General features: G+C 45.4%; 1 protein-coding gene across 1 annotated transcript in view; it reads right to left on the bottom strand.

Annotated features, from left to right (window-relative positions):
- Window positions 1-12651, bottom strand: part of TMC2 (transmembrane channel like 2) — a 55398-nt gene that overhangs the window by 15526 nt on the left and 27221 nt on the right. Inside the window, exons 8-13 of the mRNA XM_047069163.1 lie at window positions 12487-12629; window positions 11029-11176; window positions 8141-8329; window positions 5315-5494; window positions 3641-3790; window positions 1509-1637 (exon numbers count right to left, since the gene is read on the bottom strand). Coding sequence (XP_046925119.1) covers window positions 1509-1637; window positions 3641-3790; window positions 5315-5494; window positions 8141-8329; window positions 11029-11176; window positions 12487-12629 — 939 coding nt within the window. The remainder of the gene's footprint in view (window positions 1-1508; window positions 1638-3640; window positions 3791-5314; window positions 5495-8140; window positions 8330-11028; window positions 11177-12486; window positions 12630-12651) is intronic.

Raw genomic sequence — 12651 nt, 5'->3', positions numbered from 1 at the left:
TCCTCACCCCAGGGCGCCTGGGTGGCTCAGTCAGTTGAGCATCCAACTGTTGATTTTGGCTCAGGTCATGATCTCATGGTTCGTGAGATCGAGCCCCATGTCAGGCTCTGCACTGACAGAGCACAGCCTGCTTGGAATTCTCTCTTTGCCCCTCCCCCCCCATAAACAAAATAGATAAAAATGAACATTAAAAATATTTTCCTTGGGGCGCCTGGGTGGCTCAGTCCGTTAAGCGGCCGACTTCAGCTCAGGTCATGATCTCGCGTTTCACGAGTTTGAGCCCTGCATCGGGCTCTGTGCTGATGGCTCGGAGCCCGGAGCCTGCTTCCGATTCTGTGTCTCTTTCCCTCTGCCCCTCCCCCATTCATGCTCTGTCTCTCTCTGTCTCAAAAATAAATAAACGTTAAAAAAAAAAAGAAATAAAGATTGAAAAAATTTTTAAATAAAAAAATAAAGATGGCATTCTCTTTGAGCATAAAGTTCATTACTCTTGTTCTCAGATGAAATTATGAAGATTTCCTTGCTATGAGGAGGAGTTGAAGAGGCTTGTGTAACATTGTGGTTGGTGACTAAAAGAAAAAAAAAATATGACACAAACCTGTACTGGAGCCCTTACCTAGGCCAGGCCAATTCTATTGCAGGCCAGGATGAAAACGACTGAGGTAAACAAGATATGGGGCTCAGTTCAGGGAAAGTGCCCCCCCACCCCAATACCAGTGACTACAGGGTCAGTGAGTGATGCGTTGTGAGAGAGCCACACACAGGATGGATGAGGCCAGAGATTCTGCCATATCACAGAAGGCCACCCAGAGGGGAAATGACCCACATTTAGTAAAAGGCGAAAGATTTATGCGATCTGAAGAGAAACCAGAGTATGAAATGACCCACATTTAGAACGAGCAGTTTCCTAGGTAGGTGGGCAAGAGGAGTATTCCAGGTGGAGGGAATGAGTCCAAAGAGGTGTCTCAAAGCATAACCCAGAAGACTGCACCAATGGCGACTGTGTTCTTTGGGTGTTCCAAGACTTTCTGAAACAGTCATGTCCACATCTGCCCTCTCCCACCCCGAGATTTCACAGAGTCTCAAAAATTAAGAGCTACCTTGTCCCCTCATCCACTTCCATTACCGTTCCCATCGCTTGCTCAGTGCGGACTTCAAAGGCTAGTGTTCTTTGCCTTCTCGAATGAGAGGCGATGCCACTGTGGCATTTCTTTACTACCGTCTGCTCAGCACTGAAGCATGGGATCCACTTTTCCCCAGACCAAATGCCCCCATTTCCCGGATAAGGAAGGTTGCATTGTTAATTACATGGGGGCGTGGGGGAAGTGGAGTTTCTCTGAGAAGGCAAATATGACACTTAAAGGACATACACATGGGATACGTCAATACTTCCCAGAGCAGAGATTGGCATCAATTATCTAAATAAATGCCTAGGAATGCGTCTGGCTATATCAGACAGGATGGCTGAGATGCCTTCTTGTGGAAATGTCCCTGAAACGGTGACCTACAAACCCAGCCTCCAGGTCCCAGCACCAGCAGTAGTTCATGAACCGGACGAAGCAAGCTCGCACGAAGTCCCCCAGCAGGATGGTGATGTAGGTTACCAGCATGTCAGACACCGTCAGCCTCATGAATTCCTGCAAGGCGGAACACAGGAAAAGGGCATGGTTAAGGTCAAACCTTGCCGATCCCTTCCAGTGGACTGCAGCCATGCAAAGTCTTCCTCACCCACCTGAAGCTTCTCTGCGACCTTCTGGTTCTTGGGGACAGAGAGGTAGTGCAGAAAAAGGCCCCTCGGCTTGGGAAAATGTTTATTTTTAGGTCCTAGCTCTACAAGTTACCAATTGCATTGCTTTGGAATAATCTCGGGGCCTCTCGAAGCTGATAATGATATCAGCCTTGCAGGGTTATTGGGAAGCTTAGTGATTATGCATGCGAATTGCCCGGCACATTGGCAAGGCCCAGTATATGGTACTTATCAGCACAGTTGCACAGAGAGAGGATCTGAAGTCTTCCTCCTTGCTTCCCCCACCTCCTCTGACGTGCAGCTGCCCCCAGCTAAGACTGAATCTGACCACTTGCCCTCAGGACAACAGCCAGCATTCTTCATCTCCTACTAATTGGATGTTTTGCTTGCTATATGGAGATAATAATGCAGATTTTACACGAGGCACACAATGGAAGAGCCAAAAGCAAAGCTTTTCTCTGCTTTATAGGGTGAATATAATTTATTAATTTACAAAAGTGGAAAAGATCCACCAGGCCTTATCACAACCTTTAAGACGTCTTGGAGTTCCTATGGGGCACAGGGTCTGCTTTATTCATTGTTTGCATCCTCCAAGATGATTAATAAATGCTGGATGAACGGCTGATGAGTTTTCGGTAGTATTCCTCAATAATAATTTAAGTTAATGCCCCTAAGTAAAAGACAAATCAACGTGTATCAGGTCTCCACGTCTGGGCAAGGTGATGCTCTGGGGCCTGGGGTGGAGGTGGTGGAGGGTACAGGTGAGCAGTATTTAACAGCTCACACTCGTCATTGCTACAGGTTCAGAAAGAGACAAGCTTTAATCAGTGTTTGGAACGGTGATGGGCATCCAGGCAGGAAATGAGACATTCTATCGCAGAATACTCCAAAGGAACCATGTAGGTAATAAACTCTCTTCGGCCTTCTAAGGAGGGTGGGTTTTATTGACTTGAAGACGCTTTCTCTGTTACACACGTGAGGGCTTTAGAAATGCATGAGCTAGGGAAGCTGGGTTGCTTTGTACCATAACGAAGAGGAGGATTTAAAGAGTATGGGGGAATCTGGACTGGAGGAGACAAGAAATGGTGAGTCTGAGCCCTCCATGGAGGGAAGGCTCGGGGGGCAGGAGGGAGAAAAGGCCCCCCAGGGCCACATGGGAAGGACACTGTGCAGCAGGAAAACATCTGCTCGTGGATTCGTAGGCAGTGTTTGAAGGACTGAGTGATGTAATCCCCTCCTTCATTGTACTTCGCCATCCTCAGTTACAAACACTGTTGTCTGATGCGGGTGGATGTGAGTGGGTTCTTCAGGGAGCCCACAAAGAAGCGATAAACTCTGCGTCTCAGTGGGGTGGCGTACGAATAGAAATCCTGTGCAAAAATTGAGGAAAAGAGGGCCGCTGATCCCTGTGTTGCCTGCAAATACTTTAAGTGTCTGCCCAGGAAGGCGAAAGACATTAGCCTTTGAAGTCCACACGGTGCGACCCACAGGAACAGTGGTGACAGTGGTTAGGAGAAAGGGTAGTTATTAATTGTTGAGACTAATCCAAACCATTAATTCTCTTTACAACAATGCACAGAGGCATATACACACACGAATCCCGCAGCCAATTTTTAGGAGTATTTATTCATTATTTCCGGGTGGAGAAGCCTCAGGCTTTCAGTGAAATCTGCAGTAAAACTCTAAATGAATACAAGTGGCATTAGACTGCTGAACAGAGCATTCAGAGTAATATGTGGGATGCTGAAAAAAAAAAGGGAGAAGAGAAAAGGTGAAACTTTCCGAAGAAATACTGGCTTGACATTTTGGTGGCTTAAAAATAGAAACATCAAGGAAGAAATAACAAAGAACTGAGAACAGGGATCACTTTTCCAGGGAAGCATAATTACTCACAATGCCCACAGCTGTCTCCCAGCAAGAACCCCGGGGCACATCTGCAGGGTGCAGGGGTGGCCGGGGGACACTCTCATTCCAACCCGAGGAGTTGTAATAGTTAAACAGAGTCCAGTGAGTGAGGTTCTTTATTTTCTCTTCATTAGAAAGCTAAAATGGAAGATGGAGATGTGGATTGGAAGGAGCCAAGGGTGGTCCAACTGTTTCCATGGGAACAACAATTAAAGCAGAATATGCCACTACCCTGCCACCTAGCCTCTGTCCTACCCCACAACAGTCTTTATAAGAATACCTTCCCAGCCTTTCAGTCTGTACAGGAGAGGGGGGCATTTGGCTGAAGTCCTTGGGTCTTTTCTACGAAGTTATCTTTTCTAAGTTATTATCCATCCACCCACCCATCCATCCATTCATCCATCCAACCATCCATCCATCCATCCATCCATCTATCCAGTCGTTCATTCTTCTTTTGAGAATAATTTCTTTGAGAGTCTATTCTGGGCATGCAAGGCAGGGTGACACAAGAGTGCACAAGAGAGATAGGCTTTCCTCAGAAAGTTCACAGTCTAGTAGGTGACAGAGACGAACAGTCAATTATAGAACAGAGTGATAAGAGCTATGGGAAATATCCTCTGGGGACCAAGGAAATCCACGTCAGACCCTGGGGGCCACAGAGAATCTCCTGGAGGCAGTGACATCTGAGACAAAACCTTGGGGAGGATTAGTCAACTAGTCAAAGAAGGGGAGAAGGGTGGAGAGACAGGCAAGAGAAATTTTTGTCCTGGGGAAGAAATGTGAGGTTCAGGAGAAGAGAGCAGTTCACTGGGGTAGGAGGAAAGCCAGAAATGAAGGTGGAGGGGTAGACAAAGGCCAGATACAATTACTTCCATGCTTAGAACCTTCCAATAGCTTTCTGATAACCTCAGGTAAAAATTCATGCAGCCCAATAATGAGGAGGAAGGGGTGGGGAAGAGGACCATCATCATTGGACCCTTCCCTTAGGTTCATTTTCCCCTTCTTCCCTCCGTTCCTTTCTTAGCCATCCTGCAGTTCCTTGTTTGGACCAGCTGTTCCCTCTGTTTTTTCCAGTGTCTTGTAAGACTCTCAGGTTGGGCAGGGGAAATCTGGAGTCCCTCCTATGCACTGCCATGCTGCCTGGGCTTGCCCCCATCGAAGCACATGCCACAGCACGTTGTAATGAATGAGTCTGTCTCCCACCCTAGATGTGAATACCCTTGGAACAGCACCGTGTCTTGCTGTCTGCTGTACCTTCAGGGCCTGACATAGTGGGTGCTCCATAACTGTCAGGTGAGCAGTGATGAAAGGTTGGGTCAATCATGCCATATCATCTCAATGGACACTTACTTGGCTGGTAAACATTTATGGCAGCTACGATACAACATAGGAGAGGCTGCAGATAAAATATTAAGGGGACCAAATGACACGTATATGATGTAAAAAAGACAACTAAGGAAAAAACCGTAAAGACCTGCAGCGCAATGTTAACAATGGTTGTCTTTGGGTCATAGGATTCTGGGGATATTTTTTTCTTCATTTTCATTTCCTCAACTTTCCAAAGTTTCTTCGCTTAATAGGAATTACTCATAAGGAAATTATTACAGTGGAAAAAGGAAATTTGGTGGGCACCAGGGATTAGGGGGAGTTGGTGGTCTTTACCTTGAGGTGAACATCATCCATCAGGGCCAGGAGAAATGTGTAGAGGTTCCCCAGGAAGAGTGCAAAGATGCGTCCGAGCTGCCACTTCAGTCCAATGCGTGGGTGGTAATTCTCCAGGGCAGCGATGGTTTCAAACAAAGGGGGACAAAACATACCAAGCAGGGACATCACAATTTCTACCTGAGAAAATCAGGAAAGCCTGGATGACTTGTGCCATTAATATCACTTGCTTGGCCACCGTCTCTGCACTCCCTAGGGCCATGAATCCCCGGCTCCTTCTTGCCCCCTCCTCTGCCTCTGGAGACGCCCTCTGGTCTCCACTACTTGCTGTATGGCTTTGGCTAAGGGACCAACACACCCTGAGCAGTCACTGTATGTCCCACACATCATACCTGCTCTGTGACTGGTTGCTCTCATGATGTTGCCATTAGTCTTGATAGAAATAACAAACTTTCTTTGAGAAATAAATGAATTAACGTATGGAACAGTGTTTTGTGTTCTGTAAAAGTCATGAGCTGGGCAAGAGTCACTGTGGTAGCTCTTATCTCAGGATCATGGAAGACAGGCAGCTCAAATCACAGGAGGGAACTAATAGCAGGGAGATGTGGTTAAGAGTATCGCATTTCAGGGTGCTGGGGTGGCTCAGTCGGTTAATGGTCTGACTCTTGATTTCAGCTCAGGTCGTGATCTCACGGTTCGTGAGATTGAGCCCTATGTCAGGCTCTGTGCTGACAGTGCAGAGCCTGCTTGGGATTCTCTCTCTCTCTCTCTCTCTCTCTCTCCCCCTTCTTCATCTCTTCTCTCTCTCTCTCAAAAATAAATAAACTTAACAAAAAATTTTAAAAATAGAGTATGCCATTTGGAGTCAGCTCTCTGGGATTGAGCCCTAGCTCTATCATTTGCTGGCTTTGTAATTTAGGAAAAGTTACATAATTTCTTCAGAGATAGGAGCTCAGGCTCCTTGTTTCTTCACATATAAAGTGGGAAAGACAGCTCTTGTTGTGAGAGTCAGAATAGATGATGGATGTAAGTCTACTAGCCCAGAGCCTGGTAAGCATTAAATTTTGGCTCCAATTTTGGGAGAATCCTACTCGTGTAACTGAACCTGACCACAGTAGAACATTCTTTCTGAAATTAAAACTGCTCATCTAGTGGAGAGTAAATCCTTAAACTGCTGACCAAGGTACATGTGGGTCAACTCTTCTGGGCTGGTTCTGACTCCCTCACATTCTGTCACACTGACTGTTGGCTTGGTTTCTTATCATCTTCATACCTTCACACCGGCTCATGCAGTGCTTCCCACCTGGAAAGCCATCACTGCACCTCTTCCACCGCTACCTTTCTTCACATGTTTCTTTAATGCACAGCCTAATTCCTGCCTTTGCCACAAACTCCCTCTGTCTCTCCAGCTCACATTGGCCTCTCCACCTGCCACACATCTGTAACCCAAAACATCTTATTTGATCACTATTCCAGCCTATTTCTGTTCGTACTTTGGTTTATTCTTGTCAAATCTGCTTCCTAAGGAAACTACAAAATCCACTTAAGGGCAGAATCCATCTCAAGCATCTTTTGTATCCCCCTCACAGCTTAGTGACCTGATGTTTTAGATAGGTTCATTGTAAATAGCATGTAGTTTTTAAAAAATTCAATCCAATTATCATTGCCTTTAAACTGTAGTTGTAATCCATTTACATTTATTGTAATCACTGATAGATTTAGATTTAAATCTGTCTGATTTTGTGCTTTACATTTGTCCTATAAGTTCCATATTTCTTTTTTTATCCTTTCTTGCTTTGTGGGAGGAAATAGATTCTTTTTATTTAATTTATGTAGCTCATGATTCTGTGGGTCAGTATTTTGTTCTCTGGGCTTAGGTAGGTGGTTCTTTTGCTGGCCTCACCTGGCTTCATTCGTGTATCTGTGGTCAGCTGATGGTTGATGGCTTCATTCATATGTCTGGTCATTGGCTGGCTATAATGTAGAATGATGAGATAAATGGGTCCTGTATCTCTCATCATTCAATAGGCTAGTCTGGAACTATTCACATGGTGGAGGTCTCGGGGTTTCCAAGAGAGCAAGTTCTAATACACAAGCCCTTTTCAAGTCTGCTTATCTCATGGGTGTTACTGTCTCACTGGTTAAAGGAGCTTACATGGCCAAGCCTAGTTGGATTCAAGGGATGGGGAAACAGATTCCACCTCTTCATGAGAGGAGTTAGAAAATCATATTGCAAACAAATATAGGAATACAATAAGGGGAAGAATTTGTAGCCATTTTTGCTAGCTACTAAGATGCTAAATTGCCAAAAGAGATATACGGATTTAATATAATTACAATGAAACTTCAATGCATCCTATTGTGGATCTTGTTGGGAGGGAACTCAGTCTACCAGATATCAATACGTACTATAAAGCCATAGTTTATCAGTGTGTTTTTAGTGCAGGAACAGGTAAATAAACCAATGGAATAGATTAGAGATCCCAGAATCACACCCACACATTAACAGATACTTGATTTTTGATGTATGGCACTGTAGAGCTGTGAAGAAAGGATCACCTTTTTAATAATTGGTGCTAAGACAACTGACTATTCAGTTGACTGACATGCTAATTATAATGCAGCTTTATCAACCTACAAAAGCCTTATAAGAGGTGACTCTTGGTTCAAATGTTCATGCTACCTGACTAGAAAGGGATGTAATTTCACTCTTTAAAACATGTCCCATAATCCAGATTTTCAATTAATTCAGCAGAATGGCGTAGGAATGAGTATAATTTCTGTGTTTGCCCTCAATATTCACTTCCACAGAGATGTCCTCTTTACCTCATTTCTTTCATACCAGCTGACATTCTGCATTTTGGAGAATTCCTGCGATCGCTTCACCACAAAATAAATGAGGTATCCACTTCCACACAAACAGCAGATGATGAGAAAGTTGGCCAGGACCCGGAGAAATCTTGTCAGATGGATATTTTCTTCTTTGTTACTCTCTTGTTCATCCACTATCGATTCCTTAATGTGTGGAAATGAGATGTGAATAATTACAGGCCAGGAACCAACAGGAACCATTATTGTTGGGTTCCTGAGATGACTATTTACTATATTTTCATAAATGAAATAATACAAAGGAAGTGGTGCAGAGCACTGTTGCCCTATGGAGAATAATTTTCTTTAAGACGATATAGCTTATTGTTATTGCTATTTTGGAACATGTGATAACAAAAGCTTAGATTTATTGAATACTTACTGTATGCCAGACGTGGTACTAAACCCTTGCTTTGCATTATCTCTCCTAATCCCCAAAACAAACCAATGGAGTAGTTTCTATTATTACCCATATCTCAGATACTAAGGCCCGGAAAGATTTCAGCAACTGTCAGACTGGGATTGTTTTAAAACTATAGATTAAATAGATTAAAATGAAATGTTAAGAATATTGAGTCTTCTAATCCAGGGGCCAGCAAACATTTTCTAGTAAGAGCCATATAGTATATAGCTTGGGCTCTGCAAATCATATGGTCTCTCTCACAACTCCATGAAAACAACCTTTGACAATATGGCAATAAATAGGCATGGCTTTTTTTTTTTTATTTTTTTTTTCAACGTTTATTTATTTTTGGGACAGAGAGAGACAGAGCATGAACGGGGGAGGGGCAGAGAGAGAGGGAGACACAGAATCGGAAACAGGCTCCAGACTCTGAGCCATCAGCCCAGAGCCTGACGCAGGGCTCGAACTCACGGACTGCGAGATCGTGACCTGGCTGAAGTCGGACGCTTAACCGACTGCGCCACCCAGGCGCCCCGGCATGGCTTTGTTTTAATAAAATCTTATTTACAAAAATAGGCAGGAGGCTGGATTTTCCCCTGGGCCATAATTTGCTGATCCTTGTTCTAATCTATGAACATGGTATATCTATTTATTTAGAGTTTCTTAATTTCTTTCAGAAATGTCGTATTTTTTGGTGTAGCCATCTTGTATATTTGTTGTCGTTAACTCTGTTCCTAAGAATTTTATGTAATTCATGTAATTTTATTGTAAATGGAATTTAAAAAATTTTTCCAATTGTTTGCTGTTAGTATATAAAAATACAATAGATTTTTTTTTATTATAAACTTTGCATCCTGCATCTGTAATTCTCTATGAAGACACAAGATGGCAGTATATGGCAGACCAAAGATGATAAATGAGGCCTCCCAGTTTCCAAAGTACCTGGAAGGAGACTTTTCCACTCAATAAACAGTTACTATATTCAGGTTCAGATTTAACTAATTTATCAACCCGTTAATATACCTCAGCTCATGCTGTTGGCACGTGTGTCCTGTTATGTAAGGGTTTATCCCTGGTTTTCATAGACTCAGAGAAGCAGCTTTCACCTTCCCAGATGTTTAAAGTGCTTCATAGGCATTGACCTTCTCTGTCTTTCTCAGATAGGCCTGGAGGAAGAGGCAGAGCCCTCACTGATCCTTTTCCTGCCCTTGGATGCTCTGTCAATGGGCCCCCGGTGCTGGGAGAAGGAGAAGGGAGGAGAACCCAGGAAGCTCCCTGAGCTTCCCACTGCCAAGCTGTCAGGACTATGGGCTCATGAAACCCATGTAGTGAGCTGCTGAGCCCAAGCTCTGCCCCTGGTAGGTGTCCCTGCCGTCTGTTTGCATTGCAGCAGCCCTCTTCGGCCAGGAAGGGCAAGGAGAGAGGGGAGGGAAGAAGACAAGCACACTGATGTCGTGCATCTGACCTTTGGCAGGTCGTGAGGAAAGAAAGTCTGACTGGTCGCATGGGGGAAATATTGAACTATCAATAGCTCTGAATGGTTTTTACAGTCATGGAGGAAAAAATAAGATGCACAGTGCTTTGGCATACCAGTTTCTGCCTTCATTCATTTGCTTACCCTGAGGTCTGCTTCTATTTTTTAAAATAAATAGAGATGTATAGGCCACCTCACATATCTTTTGTGACAAATCAATGAGATAATTACGTATGGAGTTGCACATTTAAAAAAAAATTTTTTTTAACGTTTATTCACTTTTGAGAGACAGAGAGAGACAGAGCACAAGTGCGGAGGGGGCAGAGAGAGAGGGAGACACAGAATCCGAAGCAGGCTCCAGGCTCCGAGCCGTCAGCACAGAGCCCGACGCGGGGCTCGAACCCACGAACCGCAAGATCATGACCTGAGCCGAAGTCGGACGCTCAACCGAGTGAGCCACCCAGGCGCCCCTGGAGTTGCACATTTAATTGACTCCCACAACCAGCATTCGCTACTCTTTCTAGGTTTTCTAATCTCTCAGAGAGCTTCAAAAGAATCCATTGCCAGGAATTCCCCAGCCCCTGACCAATGACACCAGAATCTCTGGGGGTTTGGGTCCAAAAGATTTTTAAAGCTGCTGAGGTGATTCCATCGTGCATAACAGATTGAGAACTGCAGCCCCACTTGAGTCCTTCTACTCCCTCTGGCAGAAAACAGTTCCACGAAGAAACAGGAAGGACCAGGTCTCAGCATCCATGAGTCTCCGCCATATTAAAAAACAGATGGTGGGTATCAGTCCTGAGCATCCTTTCCGGAAGGCTTGAGAGCTAGGCCCACACTTCTGGTAGAGCTCTTACCACAAATTACTTGGGGGATCTTATCCACCATGCCCCAGCTGGGTGAAGTCCCCTAATGACCAGCGGGACCCGAAGCTCCCCCCAGGAAGTGGGAACTACTCTAGGCACCTACCTTGAAGCTGGTGGTGATGGAGGCATACTTGTTGTCGGCTGTCTCTGAATTCCCGATCAGGTAATCCCAGCTGGTGAACATCTTGAAGCTGAAGGTGAAGTTAGCGCTCTCCCCGTCGCTTGCGCTGCCCTGGGTATTGCTGGCCATCCTGTAGGGTGCACACCACTGCTGTTATGACTGCCCAGGGAACCTTGGCCTCAGCGGGTCTGGGGCACAGATAGACATCCAATGGGGAGGAGAGAGCCAAGACGATTTGAATTGGGCTAACGATAGCCAGGACAGGTCGCGCCTCTCCGTCTCATGTGTTGGCTTTCGGGATTTGCTACCCCAGGGGCTTAGTTAGCTTTCTGGCTCATCGGGGAAACATTCCATATCTCTGTACTTATCTGGGATAATAGCGGGGGGGAAAATGTAACAACATGAGGGCCAAGCTCATCTCCTTGCTTTTCTTTGTTGCCTGATGGAGCTGGCCGGACGGCTGCCTATCACCTGGTGGTTACTGTCGCGTTCAGGGCAGGCCCTGGCGGACGGCAGCGTTTTCCCCCGAGATGATGTGATAGAAAGCCATGCTGGGCCCGCACACTGCCCTTTCAGAGGTCCTATCCAGGCTCCCAGAGTGCCCCACTCTTCTCCTGCAGACGCAGCTACTCGTACGCTTCTGGGAGGAGTGACCTCTTACGGCCTTGCTGAAGGGTGGGTAGGCCCTGGTAGTCAGGTTTGTGCAGGAGACGGTGTCCCCCACCCTGCACCAGCCTGTGCTGATTGGGGTCCCCTGGCTTCGAAGAAGGCAATTCATGGGCCAAAGTTTTTCTTCAGAGAATATAAATGAAGAGGCACCGACGAATTAAAAGGCCATTTCTGACCACAGAGACAGGTGGAGTTGGGGCTAGAGAGGACACCATCGTTAACCCATCGTTAATCGCACCATATACGTTCCTTTGCGCTGTTTTGTCGATAAGTGAGGGGCTCAGTGCTGACATGCAAGCTAGAGTTACAGAGGAGCAGGAGAGTTGTTTTTTGTTTTTTTTTTGAGGAAGCTGAGCTCCAGGGAAAGCAAAAACAGACCTCAACGACTTCTCTGGTCTTACCTTATCAGGTACTTGCTCCCTCTCAAGCCACATTGGCCTTTTGACAGGTTTTGGAACTCATTAGGATATTTGCTGCCTCAGGCCCTTTGCACATGCTCTTCCTTTGCATACAATGCTGTCCCCCAGACTTTCAGTGCGATTGGCAGTTCTCAGCATCATGTAAAGATGCTTCTATCCCATTTCCCCAAACTTCCCCTATTACCCTGTTTACACCTTTTATACTACATATGACAATGCATATCTGCATTCTTTGTTTCCTTATTTTCTCTCTAAATTCCCACAGGAAGGTTAGCAGGCACAGAGTGGCCATAGGAGCGGGATGTTTGTGTGAAGGAAATGAAAAGCCTGTGAAAGACACGGTCATACTTACGATCTAATGACAATCATCAGGCTATAGCCGAACACGCTGACCCCCACCATAAAGTAAGCCATGGGCAACCTGTACCTCAGCCACCCGATAGTCCTCTGGTTGTTGTAGTAGCCGTAGAAGAGAGCAGAATACTTGATGTAGCCCTGCGGGACAGCAGATCAAACG

Source organism: Lynx rufus, unplaced genomic scaffold, assembly GCF_022079265.1.
Source record: "Lynx rufus isolate CCGP_SWC_20201006 ecotype Redwood Valley unplaced genomic scaffold, mLynRuf1.p SCAF_8, whole genome shotgun sequence".
Taxonomy (NCBI): Eukaryota; Metazoa; Chordata; class Mammalia; order Carnivora; family Felidae; genus Lynx; species Lynx rufus.
Note: the sequence above shows the minus strand (reverse complement) of the source record. Positions and strands in the feature narration are given on the sequence as shown.